The sequence below is a fragment of the Eschrichtius robustus genome, chromosome 8, assembly GCF_028021215.1.
Source record: "Eschrichtius robustus isolate mEscRob2 chromosome 8, mEscRob2.pri, whole genome shotgun sequence".
Lineage (NCBI taxonomy): Eukaryota > Metazoa > Chordata > Mammalia > Artiodactyla > Eschrichtiidae > Eschrichtius > Eschrichtius robustus.
Genome location: NC_090831.1, coordinates 72,258,757 through 72,276,694, shown reverse-complemented (window position 1 = coordinate 72,276,694; position 17,938 = coordinate 72,258,757). Strand labels below are relative to the sequence as shown.

General features: G+C 39.0%; 1 protein-coding gene across 1 annotated transcript; it reads left to right on the top strand.

Annotated features, from left to right (window-relative positions):
- The first annotated feature begins 1,025 nt into the window (after positions 1–1,025).
- GNGT1 (G protein subunit gamma transducin 1) lies at positions 1,026–13,280 on the top strand. Its single transcript, XM_068549988.1, has 2 exons — positions 1,026–1,121; positions 13,059–13,280. Exons 1-2 carry the CDS (start codon positions 1,026–1,028, stop codon positions 13,185–13,187), a joined length of 225 nt encoding a protein of 74 aa, XP_068406089.1. The 3' UTR covers positions 13,188–13,280.
- The last annotated feature ends 4,658 nt before the right edge of the window (positions 13,281–17,938 follow it).

Genomic DNA, 17,938 nt, shown 5'->3' with positions numbered 1-17,938 from the left:
TGTGATTAGCAGCATATTTTTATGTCGATGTATGATGTTGTTTTCTGAAATAACGTGTGACCTGAATGTGTCTACTTTAATAAAAATACGTCATCATAGAAGTTGGACCAGAGAAACAAAAGAGAAGAGGGGACCGAAAGAGGAGAGATTTATAAAGCATGATGCCACTTGGCTACAAAGAAATGTCTTCCAGGCAATTTCATACAGGAATCATTAGCTACTGTGCCATCTTCCCATTGCCCATTGATCTAATTAAGAAGAAGAAGACATTGTTAAAAGGGCAGAAGAGTCTGGTTTTTTATGATGTACATCAGGAGATCAGACTCACCGCATCCCCTTTAACCTGCTGCATTTGCTCGATCATTGCTGTCCAATTCGTTGTGACAATTACGTGCAAAAAAATTCCAGGAGAAACACATCTAAGTAGTATGCTAGTTTGTTTCTAATTAACAAAGTTATTTGTTTGTTATATTTTCATTCCATTGGTTTATATTTCAATTCATTATTTATAAGGAACTTATAATGACACTTTTTGTATGTTTCTCTGTTAATACCAGATCAAATACTCCAGCGATTTAGGGGATTAATGGGCAGTCCTCAGAATGACCTCAAACTAACTTAAATGGCATAAATCACATGAAGGAGGGCTTTGGAGTTGGAGATAAGGGTTGGAACCTCAAGTTTTTACACTGTGTCAAAACAGGGAAAAGGAGGAGCATTGGATATTTAAGATTATATACTGACTGAACTGACCTCTCCCCACAAACCTACTAGCAGGTGTTTAGAGTCAAATACTTAGTTTAATCATATTAATGAAGATTATAAGGAAGCTTTAAAATCTCAAGGCTAGTGTGCAGTGCTAGAATTGTTCAGAGAGCATTCAAGAGAAATTGATTATCATAGGAAGTTAAAACAAACGGTTCACTTAGTAAGTTAAGAGCTGAGGGAAGGGTTGGCTAACATTAACTTGACGTGAGTCTAGCAATTCAGGTGTATAAACTTTCTACCTTTTCAGCAGGCAAAAGATGCCAGTGATCAATATTGAGGACCTGACAGAAAAGGACAAATTGAAGATGCAAGTTGACCAGCTCAAGAAAGAAGTGACACTGGAAAGAATGCTGGTAAACTGCTGCTCTGTTTTGAATTTTATTTTTAAACTAGAGATGACTGTAGCGCTACCAGGTTAAAAACCATTGAAGGGGAGCAGAATTTGCCACCCCAAAATATGCCTTTTTGGCATATGGATTATTTTAGGCTGATGATTTTTGAAAAATGGCAGACACAGGGGAAGCTCTGAAAACCAACTAGAAGTCACCCTTTCCTAAGAGACAGTTACATTTATAAGGGAAATCTCCATTAGTAAGGGTGTCTCCTTCTCTGTATCAGGAGGAGAAGCATGACTCTAAATCTCTAGAAACTCTTATCATGGAGAACACAAGGACTTAGATCTGCTTAACAGCCTTACCCTTGTTTACTGTTGTTAAAAAACAAAATTCAACTGAGTAAATTTGAAGATATAATTGACTTTATTAAATAATTCATGAATTGGGCAGCATCCCATCTAGCAAGTAGAAAGGCTCACCAAGGAGCTGTACAAAATGGAAGGTTTTTATAGGCACAAGGCGGGGGTGGGGGCGGGGGGGACAAGGAAGTCATAAACAAAAGAGAATTATTTCAGGCAGGAGCAACTTCCTTTGGGGGAAGAGCAGGGGTCTATCATGCAGATTACCTCACTAGTGCTGATCAGGAAATTACAGACTGATAGATATAAATTCCACTCCTGGGAAAGGCTGAAACTGCAGTTAAGTTAGGTATTAAGTTTTGGTTTGTTGATGTGGGGCTTTGTCCATTTAGGGACTGTTCTTTGTTTTTGCTTTTTTTTTTTTTTTTTAATACTGTGCTTTTCCTTTGTTTTTTTTTTTTTTTCCCAAATAAAAAACGTGTATTTGGGGTCTTAAGAATTACAGCTCAGGAGACAGATTTGGCTAGAACGGAAAGAGTGTTCCAGGGAAGAGAAAGAGTCAGCGGCTTACAAAGGCAAAGCCAAGAAGTTGTACTCTGACATAAGGGAGGAAATATTTGTCCTTAAGGGATAGGCTGCCGTGAATTATTTTAGGGTAAGGTTCTGGTAATTATCTTAAGCCCATAACTGGCTCCGCACACCCCTGTCATCCACACCTACCATCTTCTTTTGTCTTTCACTGCAGTGGGATTTAAGGTGGTGCCTTGGACTATTTCAGGGAGCTACTCAGTTTTCCTGAGTCTCTCCCTTGTATACAGGAGGTATACATGTTATTAAACTTCTGTTTGTTTTTCTCCTGTTAGTCTGCCTTTCTTATTAAAGGGTTATCTCAGTCAAGAACCGAGAAGTGTAGAGGGAAAATTATTTTTCCTCTCCCACATCATTCACTGGAGAAACTCAATATAGTTGAAAACAAGTTGTTCAGATAAAATTCATCAGAAATTAAGAAAATTAATAATCATAATTATCTTTTGATTAGAGTTAAAATCAACAGTTTGGCAAACTAGTTTCCATAAGCCAAATCCAGCCCTTAGCCTGTTTTTCTATGGCCACTAAGCTAAAAATGTTTTAAAATTTTTATAGAGTTGTTTTATTTTTTATTTATTTTTTAATTTTTTTTAACATCTTTATTGGAGTATAGTTGCTTTACAATGTTATGTTACTTTCTCCTGTATAACAAATGATATACATATATCCCGATATCCCCTCCCTCTTGCATCTCCCTCCCACCCTCCCTATCCCACTCCTCTAGGTAGTCACAGAACCCCAAGCTGATCTCCCTGCGCTATGAGGCTGCTTCCCACCACCTATCTGTTTTACATTTGGTAGTGTATATATGTCCATGCCACGCTCTCACTTCATCCCACCTTACCCTTCCCTCTACCCGTGTCCTCAGGTCTATTCTCTACGTCTGTGTCTTGATTCCTGTCCTGCCCCTAGGTTCTTCAGAAAAAAAAATTTTTTTTTTTAGATTCCATATATATGTGTTAGCATACAGTATTTGTTTTTCTCTTTCTGACTTACTTCACTCTGTACGACAAACTCTAGGTCCATCCACCTCACTACAAATAACTCAATTTCGTTTCTTTTTATGGCTGAGTAATATTCCATGGTATATATGTGCCACATCTTCTTAATCCATTCATCTGTCGATGGACACTTAGGTTGCTTCCATGTCCTGGCTATTGTAAATAGTGCTGCAGTGAATATTGTGGTACATGACTCTTTTTGAATTATGGTTTTCTCAGGGTATATGCCCAGTGGTGGGATTGCTGGGTCGTATGGTAGTTCAATTTTTAGTTTTGTAAGGAACCTCCATACTGTTCTCCATAGTGGCTGTATCAATTTACATTCCCACCAACACTGCAAGAGGGTTCCCTTTTCTCCACACCCTCTCCAGCATTTATTGTTTGTAGATTTTTTGATGATGGCCATTCTGACTGGTGTGAGGTGATACCTCATTGTAGTTTTGATTTGCATTTCTCTAATGATTAATGACATTGAGCATCCTTTCATGTGTTTTTGGCAATCTGTATATCTTCTTTGGAGAAATGTCTATTTAGGTCTTCTGCCCATTTTTGGACTGGGTTGTTTTTTTTTTTTTTCATATTGAGCTGCATGAGCTGCTTGTATATTTTGGAGATTAATCCTTTGTCAGTTGCTTCGTTTGCAAATATTTTCTCCCATTCTGAGGGTGTCTTTTCATCTTCTTTATGGTTTCCTTTGCTGTGCAAAAGTGTTTAAGTTTCCATAGGTCCCATTTGTTTATTTTTGTTTTTATTTCCATTTCTCTAGGGGGTGGGTCAAAAAGGATCTTGCTGTGATTTATGTCATAGAGTGTTCTGCCTATGTTTTCCTCTAAGAGTTTGATAGTGTCTGCCCTTACACTTAGGTCTTTAATCCATTTTGAGTTTATTTTTGTGTGTGGTGTTAGGGAGTGTTCTAATTTCGTTCTTTTACATGTAGCTGTCCAGTTTTCCCAGCACCACTTATTGAAGAGGCTGTCTTTTCTCCACTGTATATTCTTGCGTCCTTTATCAAAGATAAGGTGACCGTATGTGTGTGGGTTTATCTCTGGGCTTTCTATCCTGTTCCATTGGTCTATATTTCTGTTTTTGTGCCAGTACCGTACTGTCTTGATTACTGTAGCTTTGTAGTATAGTCTGAAGTCCGGGAGCCTGAGTCCTACAGCTCCGTTTTTCTTTCTCAAGATTGCTTTGGCTATTCGGGGTCTTTTGTGTTTCCATACAAATTGTGAAATTTTTTGTTCTAGTTCTGTGAAAAGTGCCAATGAAAGTTTGCTAGGGATTGCATTGAATCTGTAGATTGCTTTGGGTAGTAGAGTCATTTTCACAATGTTGATTCTTCCAATCCAAGAACATGGTATATCTCTCCATCTGTTTGTATCATCTTTAATTTCTTTCATCAGTGTCTTATAGTTTTCTGCATACAGGACTTTTGTCTCCTTAGGTAGGTTTATTCCTAGGTATTTTATTCTTTTGGTTGCAGTGGTAAATGGGAGTGTTTCCTTAATTTCTCTTTCAGATTTTTATCATTAGTGTATAGGAATGCAAGAGATTTCTGTGAGTTAATTTTGTATCCTGCTACTTTACCAAATTCATTGATCAGCTCTAGTAGTGTTCTGGTAGCGTCTTTAGGATTCTCTATGTATAGTATCATGTCATCTGCAAACAGTGACAGCTTTACTTCTTCCTTTCCGATTTGTATTCCTTTTATTTCTTTTTCTTCTCTGATTGCCATGGCTAAAACTTCCAAAAACTATGTTGAATAATAGTGGTGAGAGTGGACAACCTTGTCTTGTTCCTGATCTTAGAAGAAATGGTTTCAGTTTTTCACCATTGAGAACGATGTTGGCTGTGGGTTTGTCATATATGGCCTTTATTATGTTGAGATAAGTTCCCTCTATGCCTACTTTCTGGAGAGTTTTTTTTTTTTTTTTTTTTTTTATTTATTTTATTTTTATTTATTTTTGGCTGCGTTGGGTCTTTATTGCTGCAGGCGGGCTTTCTCTAGTTGCAGAGGGCGGGGGCTACTCTTCATTGCGGTGGCTTCTCTTGTTGCAGAGCATGGGCTCTGGAGCGCAGGCTCAGTAGTTGTGGCGCACGGGCTTAGTTGCTCCGCGGCATGTGGGACCTTCCCGGACCAGGGCTCGAACCTGTGTCCCCTGCACTGGCAGGCAGATTCTTAACCGCTGCGCCACCAGGGAAGCCCATGGAGAGTTTTTATCATAAATGGGTGTTGTATTTTGTCAAAAGCTTTTTCTGCATCTATTGAGATCATCTTATGGTTTTTATCCTTCAATTTGTTAATGTGGTTTATCACATTGATTTGCATATATTTAAGAACCCTTGCATTCCTGGGATACACCCTACTTGATCATGGTGTATGATCCTTTTAATATGCTGTTGGATTCTGTTTGCTAGTATTTTATTGAGGATTTTTGCATCTATGTTCATCATTGATATTGGCCTGTAGTTTTCTTTTTTCGTCACATATTTGTCTGGTTTTGGTATCAGGTTGATGGTGGCCTCATAGAGTGAGTTTGGGAGTGTTCCTCCCTCTGCTATATTTTGGAAGAGTTTGATAAGGATGGGTGTTAGTTCTTCTCTAAATGTTTGATAGAATTCGCCTGTGAAGCCATCTGGTCCTGGGCTTTTGTTTGTTAGAAGATTTTTAACCACAGTTTCAATTTCAGTGCTTGTGATTGGTCTGGTTATATTTTCTGTTTCTTCCTGGTTCAGTCTCAGAAGGTTGTGCTTTTCTAAGAATTTGTCCATTTCTTCCAGGTTGTCCATTTTATTGGCATATAGTTGCTTGTAGTAATCTCTCATGATCCTTTGTGTTTCTGCAGTGTCACTTGTTACTTCTCCCTTTTCATTTCTAATTCTGTTGATTTGAGTCTTCTCCCTTTTTTTCTTGATGAGTCTGGCTAATGGTTTATCAATTTTGTTTATCTTCTCAAAGAACCAGCTTTTACTTTTATTGATCTTTGCTATTGTTTCGTTCATTTCTTTTTCATTTATTTCTGATCTAATCTTTATGATTTCTTTCCTTCTGCTAACTTTGGGGTTTTTTGTTCTTCTTCCTGTAATTGCTTTAGGTATAAGGTTAGATTGTTTATTTGAGATGTTTCTTGAGGTAGGATTGTATTGCTATAACTTCCCTCTTAGAACTGCCTTTGCTGCATCCCATAGGTTTTGGGTCATCGTGTTTTCATTGTCATTTGTTTCTAGGTATTTTTTTATTTCCTCTTTGATTTCTTCAGTGATCTCTTGGTTATTAAGTAGTGTATTGTTTAGCCTCCATGTGTTTGTATTTTTTCCAGATTTTTTTCCTGTTATTGATATCTAGTCTCATAGCGTTGTAGTCGGAAAAGATACTTGATACGATTTCATTTTTCTTAAATTTACCAAGGCTTGATTTGTGACCCAAGACATGATCTATCGTGGAGAATGTTCCATGAGCACTTGAGAAGAGAGTGTATTCTGTTGTTTTTGGATGGAATGTCCTATAAATATCAATTAAGTCCATCTTGTTTAATGCATCATTTAAAGCTTGTTTTTCCTTATTTATTTTCATTTTGGATGATCAGTCCGTTGGTGAAAGTGGGGTGTTAACGTCCCCTCCTAGGATTATGTTACTGTCGATTTCCCGTTTTATGGCTGTTAGCATTTGCCTTATGTATTGAGGTGCTCCTATGTTGTGTGCACAAATATTTACAATTGTTATATCTTCTTCTTGGACTGATCCCTTGATCATTATGTAATGTCCTTGTTTGTCTCTTGTAATAGTCTTTATTTTAAAGTCTATTTTGTCTGACATGAGAATTGCTACTCCAGCTTTCTTTTGATTTCCATTTGCATGGAATATCTTTTTCCATCCCCTCATTTTCAGTCTGTATGTGTCCCTAGGTCTGAAGTGGGTCTCTTGTAGACAGCATATATACAGGTCTTGTTTTTCTTTCCATTCAGCCAGTCTGTGTCTTTTGGTTGGAGCATTTAATCCATTTACATTTAAGGTAATTATCGATATGTATGTTTCTATTACCATTTTCTTAATTTTGGGGGTTTGTTTTTGTAGGTGTTTTCCTTCTCTTGTGTTTCCTGCCTAGAGAAGTTCCTTTAGCATTTGTTGTAAAGCTGGTTGGGTGGTGCTGAATTCCTTTAGCTTTTGCTTGTCTGTAGAGGTTTTAATTTCTCTGTTGAATCTGAATGAGATCCTTGCTGGGTAGAATAATCTTGGTTGTAGGTTTTTCCCTTTCATCACTTTAAATATGTCCTGCCACTCCCTTCTGGCTTGCAGAGTTTCTGCTGAAAGATCAGCTGTTAACCTTATGGGGATTCCCTTGTATATTATTTGTTGCTTTTCCCTTGCTGCTTTTAATAGTTTTTATTTGTGTTTTTATTTTTTGATAGTTTGATTAATATGTGTCTTGGAGTGTTTCTCCTTGGATTTATCCTGTATGGAACTCTCTGCACTTCCTGGACCTGACTATTTCCTTTCCCATGTTAGGGAAGTTTTCAACTATAATCTCTTCAAATATTTTCTCAGTCCCTTTCTTTTTCTCTTCGTCTTCTGGGACCGCTATTATTCGAATGTTGGTGCATTTAATGTTGTCCCAGTGGTCTCTGAGACTGTCCTGAATTCTTTTCATTCTTTTTTCTTTATTCTGCTCTGTGGTAGTTATTTCCACTATTTTATCTTCCAGGTCACTTATCCGTACTTCTGCTTCAGTTATTCTGCTATTGATTCCTTTTAGAGAATTTTTAATTTCATTTCTTTTGTTGTTCATCATTGTTTGTTTTCTCTTTAGTTCTTCTAGGTCCTTGTTAAATGCTTCTTGTATTTTCTCCATACTATTTCCAAGATTTTGGATCATCTTTACTATCATTACTCTGAATTCTTTCTCAGGTACAGTGCCTATTTCGTCTTCATTTGTTTGGTCTGCTGGGTTTTTACTTTGCTCCTTTATCTGCTGCGTATTTCTCTGTCTTCTCATTTTGCTTAACTTACTCTCTTTGGGGTCTCCTTTTCACAGGCTGCAAGTTCATAGTTCCCATTGTTTTTGGTGTCTGCCCCAGTGGGTAAGGTTGGTTCAGTGGGTTGTGTAGGCTTCCTGGTGGAAGGGACTGGTGCCTGTGTTCTGGTGGATGAGGCTGGATTTTGTCTTTCTGGTGGGCAGGACTGAGTCCGGTGCTGAGTTTGGGAGTGTCTGTGAACTTATTATGATTTTAGGCAGCCTCTCTGCTAATGGGTGGAGTTGTGTTCCTGTCTTGCTAGTTGTTTGTCATGGGGTGTCCAGCAGTGGAGCTTCCTGGTCGTTGAGTGGAGCTGAGTCTTAACGTTGAGACAGAGATCTCTGGGAGAGCTCTCACGATTGATATTACGTGGGGCCAGGAGGTCTCTGGTTGTCCACTGTCCTGAACTTGGCTCTCCCACCTCAGAGCCTCAGGCCTGACACCCTGCCGGAGCATCAAGACCCTGTCAGCCACACGGCTCAGAAGAAAAGGGAGAAAAACAAAAGAAAGAAAGAAAACAAATAAATAAAGTTATTAAAATTAAAAAAATTTTAAATACTATTAAAATAAAAAAGTAATTTAAAAAAAAGAAGAGAGCAACCAAACCAATAAACAAATCCACCAATGATAACAAGCACTAAAAACTAAACTAAGGTAAACATAAAAATCAGAAACTAGTCAGTCACATACAGCAAACCTCAAGTTTACAGTTGCTCCCAAAGTCTACCACCTCAGTTTTGGGATGATTCATTGTCTGCTCAGGTATTCCACAGATGCAGGGTACATCAAGTTGATTGTGGAGATTTAATCCGCTGCTCCTGAGGCTGCTGGGAGAGATTTCCCCTTCTCTTCTTTGTTCGCACAGCTCCTGGGGTTCAGCTTTGGATTTGGCCCCGCCTCTGCGTGTAGGTCGCCTGAGGGTGTCTGTTCTTCGCCCAGACAGGAGGGGGTTAAAGGAGCGACTGATTAAGGGGCTTTGGCTCACTCAGGCCGGTGGGGGAGGGAGGGGTACGGAGTGCAGGGCAAGCCTGCGGTGGCAGAGTCCGGCATGATGTTGCAGCAGCCTGAGGCGTGCCATGTGTTCTCCCGGGGAAGTTGTCCCTGGATCACGGTACCCTGGCGGTGGCGGGCTGCACAGTCTCTCGGCGGGGGAGGTGTGGATAGTGACCTTTGCTTGCACACAGGCTTCTTGGTGGCTGCAGCAGCAGCCTTAGCGTTTCATGCCCGTCTCTGGTGTCCACGCTGATAGCTGCAGCTCACGCCCATCTCTGAAGCTTGTTTAGGCGGTGCTCTGAATCCCCTCTCCTCACTCACCTCAAAACAATGGTCTCTTGCCTCTTAGGCAGTTCCGGACTTTTTCCCGACTCCCTCCGGGGTTAGCTGTGGCGCACTAGCCCCCTTCAGGCTGTGTTCATGCAGCCAACCCCAGTCCTCTCCCTGGGATCTGACCTCCGAAGCCCAAGCCTCAGCTCCCAGCCCCTGCCCGCCCCGGCAGGTGAGCAGACAAGCCTCTCGGGCTGGTGAGTGCTGGTCAGCACCGATCCTCTGTGCGGGAATCTCTCCGCTTTGCCCTCTGCACCCCTGTTGCTGTGCTGTCCTCTGTGGCTCCGAAGCTTCCCCCACACCCACCCCCCTTTTCCACCAGTGAAGGGGCTTCCTAGTGTGTGGAAACCTTTCCTCCTTCCCAGCTCCCTCCCACTGGTGCGGGTCCCATCCCTATTCTTTTGTCTCTGTTTTTTCTTTTTTCTTTTGCCCTACCCAGGGGAGTTTCTTGCCTTTTGGGAAGTCTGAGGTCTTCTGCCAGCATTCAGTAGGTGTTCTGTAGTTGTTCCACATGTAGATGTATTTCTGATGTATTTGTGGGGAAGAAGGTGATCTCCACGTCTTACTCCTCCGCCATCTTGAAGCGTCCTCCTATAGAGTTGTTTTAAATAAAAGGGAAAGAAAAATAAAATGAAGAGTATGAGACGTCATATTTTAGCTAAGCAATAAAGTAAAACAATGCATATAGGCATTTCGTTTTTACTTTTCTAAATTGATAAGCTTCTCTTTATTTGATATTGTTCAAATACTTTTAGCCAAGACATCCCCTCCAGCACTGTCATGGCCAGTAATGAATGAATACATTCTATTCCTTCTTTGCAAATAAAAATGAGTTCACGCACAAGAACTCACTGGTTTCTCCTAAAAACATTTGTCAGATCTCAGAAATGGTTACCAAAAGTCCTCTGCCAGTAGAAGGAGGAGAAATGGCAAAGGAATAAAAGTTTCCACCAAACAGTGACTGAAGCTTAGAAAATGTAGATAAGTATTTTAGATTTCTTTGTTTTGGGAACATCAGTAAGAACAAAAACTCCTCCACAAGTGATAAGAGTATATTTCATATTTCTTAAAAAAAACAAAAACAAAAAAACCTCATCAGGCCAAAGCGAAAAAAGGAGCTTGTATTATCTTCATACTTTGCTCAAAACTCTTAGTCCCAGTAAAAATTGGAATTTTGGCTTCTTTTATGTTTATAGTTGTCTCAGACTTCCCTGTTGCCCTTTCCATACAGGCAAAACATGTATTGCTGTAAAGATAAAATTAAATCTGTAAACAGCACGGAAGCTTGGAACACACACCAAAAAAGTTTAAATCCTTATGTTTGTAATTTGGGGAAAATAAACTTTTGAGGTAAAGGAGGGTTATCTTTTTCTTCTTTATTTGAAACATCCAAAAGCTGTTCTGTTATTTATATACTCAGGATTCTTTTGTAGGCAGTTTGGTTGTCGTCATGTTTACTATTCACTTGTGGCAAGTTCACCTGGGAATTTTTGTTTTGGATAAATATCACATCCATCCCCATTTGTCAGGTTTTGGGGTTCCTTTGCCCTATTACTCAATGTGTCTTTGTTCTTGGAAGTCAATTTAATCTAATATCAGACTGCCAAAACTACACACACATGCACACACACAGAACTTTCCAGGCCTGAACCCAGAGCTCTGACACAGGATAGCATAGTGTCATCACAGTACGGGTAAGTGGGTATCCTCTGGAGCCATATTCCTGGTTCAGATTGTGGCTCTACAACTTACTTCCTGTGTAATACTCACTTAAATGAGCTAACTCATCTGTGCCAGTTTCTTCTTCTATAAAATGGGAATAGTAACAATATGTAATTATTATTACTTTAAAAATTATTATTTATATCTGTGAACCAGACTGATTCATAATGTGCCTCAACCTACTTTGCTGTTAGGGCAGCATTACTGTCAGAGTAAGACAACTCTTTGCATCCAGTTTCTAAAGCTGAAAGATTTGCGATGACTATAAGCGAATATAATAGGCAAAAACTAGAAGCAATCTTTATAGTAATAGCTACCATTTGATTGACTATCTATGTATGCCAGGTACTTAATGCAGTCTGTGTTGCTTCTCCTATTTCATAGATGAAGTAACTATACCTTAGATAAACTATTTTAACTAAGGACACACAGCTGCTGGTAAGTGGGTAGAGTCAAAATCAAACCTGGGATGGCCTGAATCCAATGCCCATGCTCTTTCCACCATGCCATGTAATCCTGTATTAAACTATATATACTTATAATAAGGCTCTGTGAAATAATTTTGAAGCACATCCACTCACATAGGATTTTAGGTAGTCTGTTGCTCCTCCATATCCTCAGATCCTAGCCAGACACTGTCAAAACTAACCCCTCACTGAGTCCTGTTCCTGACAACTGGTTGGGGCCCAAAGAGCTGGTGTTTGGAAGATGGGGGAATAAGTGAATCTAAATCTCAAGTTTGAATTTTGAGGAGGAAAAAAGTGAATCTAAAGTGTTACATATTTCAAACGTGCGCATAAACTCCAAGTATCGTCCTGTGAAGGAGCCACCTGACCAATGCCCTGCCCCCGATTAGAAATGATCTGCTCTAATATGTAGATAATGAGTTTGCAGAGTTCGAAGTAATCTCAAATCTTCTGTCTAATGTTGCTTAGATCTTTCATGCAAAAATGGTGTGAAGATTTTATTAAAACAAAACAATAAATTCCTTAGGTAACTTACAGAATGGTCACTTCACGGACTGCCAGAAATGAAGCAGTTTTGTGTTAATGCCATGAAGGATAAATTAAGTGAAAACAAAACAAGTTGACAGTTAAAAGAAACGAATAATTTGGTCCCATGTGTGTATATGTGTGTGTATACACACACACACACATACACACACATACACATACTCATACTTACACATGTATAGAACTTTGCCTCTCTCTAAACAGTATGTTACATGGTACATTAACAGGCTCTGGCTGAGTCCATTAAAATACTAAAGCCTGATTTTTCACAGAGTCATTACTATAATGGAGCAGACGACTAAGGAGCAAGCTCATAAACAAAACGAATGATTTAGTTCAGCCAATATTTATTTACTGAGCACCAACTAAATGCAGGCTCTGTTCTAGATGCCTGGGATACATGTGAACAAATCAGCCAAAGGTCCCTTTGGAGCTCACCTTCAAGTTCACAGTCATGATCAATCATTGTAGACAAGCTTAAAATAAAATTACATGTGTATACTTCTGAGAATCCAGGAGTGGTGATAAGCCTGGAATTTAACAATTATTCATTCCCTTCCACCTTCACAGGTCACATTTTTGGACTGAAGAAAACGATTTAATCAATGCTCACTCTGGTAATGTTCTTGACTTGTGTTGTCAGCTGTGTTCTGATCCTTGGACCCGGTCTCCTCTAAAGAAGCTGAAGGCAGAGTGCGCTGAAAGCCCTTAGCTGGAGTATGGCAGCTAGTTAGCCTTTGCCCAGAGATATCCACAAGGGCAGGGCAGGGAGCAGCTATTTCTTCTTCTCTGGTAGAAAGTACAAATGCATTGGCAGAAAGCAGAATCACATAAAAAGATAGAACACACACAAAAATTATTATTATAAATGCATTCTTGGATTCTGCAGTATTCTCTATTAAGCCAAATGAGTCATCTCTTTCTTTTTTTTCCTTTAAGGTGTCCAAATGTTGTGAAGAAGTAAGGGATTATGTTGAAGAAAGATCTGGGGAGGATCCATTAGTAAAGGGTATCCCAGAGGACAAAAATCCCTTCAAGGAGCTGAAAGGAGGCTGTGTGATTTCATAAAAAAAATTTTTTTAATTCCATGGAATATCTTGAGCTTTAATGACATACTATTTGGTCATATGTAATAGTACTATTAAGCATGTACATGAATTTTTAAATTATAAATATGAGCATTTAATAAAATTTGAACTGTGATAATGCACAAGTCTATGCTTTTCTTAAAGTACTTAGCACAGGGTTTAACACATAATTGACAACAAATATTGATTGACCCATTTCTTTAATAATATGTTTTATAAATGAGTCTATATTATTCTGGATGCCAGCATATAGTTAATGTTTTATGTTTCTCCATTACCCTTTCAGCACTCTTAATTTCATGGTTAGACTTGTATTTTCCCTAACCTTTCACTTACGTAGAGAATTAAGAAATCTATTCTTTTTTTTTTTTTTTTTTTTTTTAATATTTATTTATTTATTTATGGCTGTGTTGGGTCTTTGTTTCTGTGCGAGGGCTTTCTCTAGTTGTGGCAAGTGGGGGCCACCCTTCATCGCGGTGCGCGGGCCTCTCATTATCGCGGCCTCTCTTGTTGCGGAGCACAGGCTCCAGACGCGCAGGCTCAGTAATTGTGGCTCACGGGCCTAGTTGCTCCGCGGCATGTGGGATCTTCCCAGGCCAGGGCTCGAACCCGTGTCCCCTGCATTGGCAGGCAGATTCTCAACCACTGCGCCACCAGGGAAGCCCAAGAAATCTATTCTTTTGATTCATGGAAAACCTATCTTGGCAGAATGTATGCTGTGAAGAGTTTTGTTGTTGATGTTTTGTTTTTTGTTTCCCTTTCTCAACCCCCAGTCAGCAGCAATGGTTTTAACATAACCTCTTTCTGCATTCTTACCAGTTCTACTTGTCACCAATGACATGACTTTTTCCCAGAATGCCAGTTGGATTAAGGGTTCAGTCTGTGGTCATGGAGCATGGTGGATTTAAGCAGCACTCAAATAAAGGTCATGAGAAGCCAGAAAGGTCTGGCTCTGGCACTTTACTGCCTGCCTGACTTTGGATAAATTACTTAATCTCAGTTTCTTCTACTGTAGGATAGGGATAATAATGATCCAACCCCCTTTTTCATGGTGGTTAAATATTATACTAGGGTAACTACAGCACTTAGCATATTGTCTGACGTGTAGTAAGACCCACTAAGTGTTAACTAGTATTATTACTGGGAACAGAACTAGACAAAATACTTAGAATCCTTTAAGATGCATGCTATTCCATCCCCTCCCCACGAAGACTCACCAGTATAGTCCTTTTTTCCTGCAGCAGTGTAAGGGCAAGATGATAGAATAATAGCCATCGCCTGCATCATCTTCCTAATCAGTTTCCTCCCGGCATCTTAACTGAGTTTTCATAAGCCAAATTTCACTACCTTTGTGCTAATGACTAAGAGATAACTTGCCTATGTTTCTTTAACAAATGACAAGTGTAAACTACCCCAACTCGGAAACTATTTTTGTTGTTAGTGTCTCTTTGTTGCTATCCCACATTTACAGTGCTGTTTTTGGATACATTAGTAATCAGAATACTCAGAAATGCTAATTGATTGTCACCCTTTTAAAAACAAGATAAGAGTTACCTATGATTGGGCCTGGAAGGGAATCTAAAGGTCGTCTCAGGTTTGGCTCCTAGCACAGTGCCCTCCTACTCTGGCCAGAGTAAATGTTCAGCAAAGATCTGTTGACTCTTGTCCAACCCCTTCATCTTGGCATGGAGAAAATCGAGGATCAGAGAAATGAACTGGCGAATTTCTCAGGGCCAGATTCTCTATCTCTGGATGAATCGCTAGCAACACACTCCAACACATATCAAACTGTTAACTGAGTCTAAGCGCGTACTGCTTGCTGCACGACAGGCCAATAATCAAGAGATGAGTTCTTCAGGCAAAAGGAATAAACAACTCTATTCGGAAAGCCAGCAAACTAAAAAAGATGGTGGGCTTGTGTCCCAAAGAACCATCTTGCCTGGGTTAGAATTCAGGCGTCTTTTATACTAAAAGGGGAGGGAGTCAAAGTCAAACATTTCCTGGTTCCCATCAGCCTCTGGAGGGGATGTATTCATTTCTTCCTACCTGCCATCGTTCACAGGTGGGCCTGGTCAGGATGTTTCCTGTGAGCTAAACAAAGGTATTTTAGCTAAATGCATATTACCTAGGAGGCAGGGTCCCCAAATATGGGCCATTATGTATAATTTAAGCTTATAGGCAATATCCCTTTAGTGATTAACTTGTAATAGAATACAAAAGATTCTTCCCTATTACAAAACATGCTTTGTGTATTAAGGGATTCCAAGATAAACTACAGGAGTCTCGTCTTTTTTCCTCAGGAGAAGGTTTTCTCCCCTGTGTAAAATTACGAAAACCCTCTCCAACCTCACCCCCAGCACTCCCTATCTCCCTTTCCCACTCTAATTTTCCTCCATAGTACCCACCACCTTCTAGCATCCTATATATTTTATCTATTTGTTTGTTTGTTTAATTGTGATCTATCTCTAGGAGCTTTTTCCATGTGCCATTTAATGTTTATTAAGTGTTCAATATATATATTTCTTTCTGATTAAAAAAATATGAAGTCTTGGCTTTGGCATTTAGTAACATGTATAGTCCTAACAACATCTCTACCTTTCATCTAACAACTGGAAATAGATTCGGGAGCCAGAAGATGCTACATTAAAACCCTGACTCATCCACTTTATAGCTGAGACCTTCAGATAAGTAATTTCAACACTTGAACTTTGTAAAATGGATTAAGGTGGATCCTTATGTGACTATATAAAATCATTTAGATAGGAGATAAACATATAGAAAAAAAGTAATAAATGTCTTCTATTATTATAAAACCTTTAGACTTCCTGTAGTCAACAGACTTAACTATTAAATAATCCCTGACGTGCCACCTCATTTTCTCACCTGGATTTAGTCATACTGATCTCTCCACCTGAAATGTCCCTCCACTCCATCTCATTTCAGCCTTTTGAAATCCTACCCCTCTTCTGAGGCTCACTAAAAACTATCTCAGTCTCTCATTCCATTCCCAGCGTATATCTCTTAAGTCATTTAACATTACTTTGCTTTCTCTTACTATAATTTATATGGTTGTCTTAATATCAATGCTATACTATAAATTTCCCAAGTCAGAAACTCTGTTCAGGGCTTCCCTGGTGGCGCAGTGGTTGAGAGTCTGCCTGCCAATGCAGGGGACACGGGTTCGAGCCCTGGTCTGGGAAGATCCCACATGCCACGGAGCAACTGGGCCCGTGAGCCACAGTTACTGAGCCTGCGCGTCTGGAGCCTGTGCTGCGCAACAAGAGAGGCCGCGATGGTGAGAGGCCCGCGCACCGCGATGAAGAGTGGTCCCCACTTGCCGCAACTAGAGAAAGCCCTCACACAGAAACGAAGACTCAACACAGTCATAAATAAATAAATAAAAGAACGTGAATTTCTTTAAAAAAAAAAGCAAACTGGGCCATTAAAAAGCAAAAAGAAACTCTGTTCATCTTTGAAACTGCCATATCAATTAATAAATTGTCTCTACAATTTAATTAACTTAATAAGTGTTCAATTAAAAGCAGGCAAGGTAGGTATTTTTTATATTGTATAACTCAGAATTCTTATTGGCTTAACAAATGATTAAATCAACCATAGGGTAAAATTCCTGTTGCTTAAAAATACAGATTGTCAGCAGAAATTTGAATAAGATAAAAATTATAGGAAAGATGTATAGAGAAAGATGGTCCAGGAAGAAGGAAATAAAATCATGAATGTCCCTCAGCCTACACAGCTACAACTGGCAGTCAGTGACTCTGGGTTTTTTTCAGAAGTTTTTATTCCAGGGCCACCATTGCACATATAAGTGAGTTTAAACTTTAGCAAGAAGAAAAAAAAAAAAAAAACCCTCACTGTTATTTTAATTTGGATTGATTTGATTTTAGCCCAATTTCAAAACAAGGCTAATTTCAAACTTCCTAAATTCTTAAAAGAATGTATTGTCACAAGGAAGACGTTAAACTGAGTAATGAAAAAGACCAATTATATGCAGTAGAAATTAAACTCTTGTATGGACAGAATTGGTAAATCATTTTGATACCATGAATTGTAAGTAATTGTTAATGAAAATTGGAACATCAGACCTGGTCATCCTGTGATTTCCTATTATTTTTATCTGGAAAAGGAATCTTATAATAAATTGAACCAATATCAAATGAACCGAGTACATCAAATGTGGGTTAAATATTTCCCATAAAGAAACAATCATTTTCATGGCCTAAACAGTCACCATTTACTTTATAAATTTTAGAAGAGCAGAATTTGGGAGGTAACCTAGTTTTATTTATACTACAGAACAGAGGCAGAAAGGATCTATGTCTTGAAAAAATCACAAGATAAAATAAAACCAGAACCCTGATTTTTTTTGAGCTCATGTTATATTAAATCAACTCCAATAAAATTAATCTCAACATTTGCTTATAGACTTTTCTTTACATGGATTTTTAACAGCATACTTAATACATTAGAAAAATAGTCAAAGAGTTGTTTTCCCTTTCTTTACATGACAAGGTAAATATGTCATAGTCTTTGCTCTTTTATACTTTAAAAGTGAAAATAACCACATGGTTAAATTTTTTTTTTTTTTTTTTAAAGATTGATTGATTGATTGATTGATTGATTGATTGATTGCTATGTTGGGTCTTCGTTTCTGTGCGAGTGCTTTCCCCAGCTGCGGCAAGTGGGGGCCACTCTTCACCGCGGTGCGCGGGC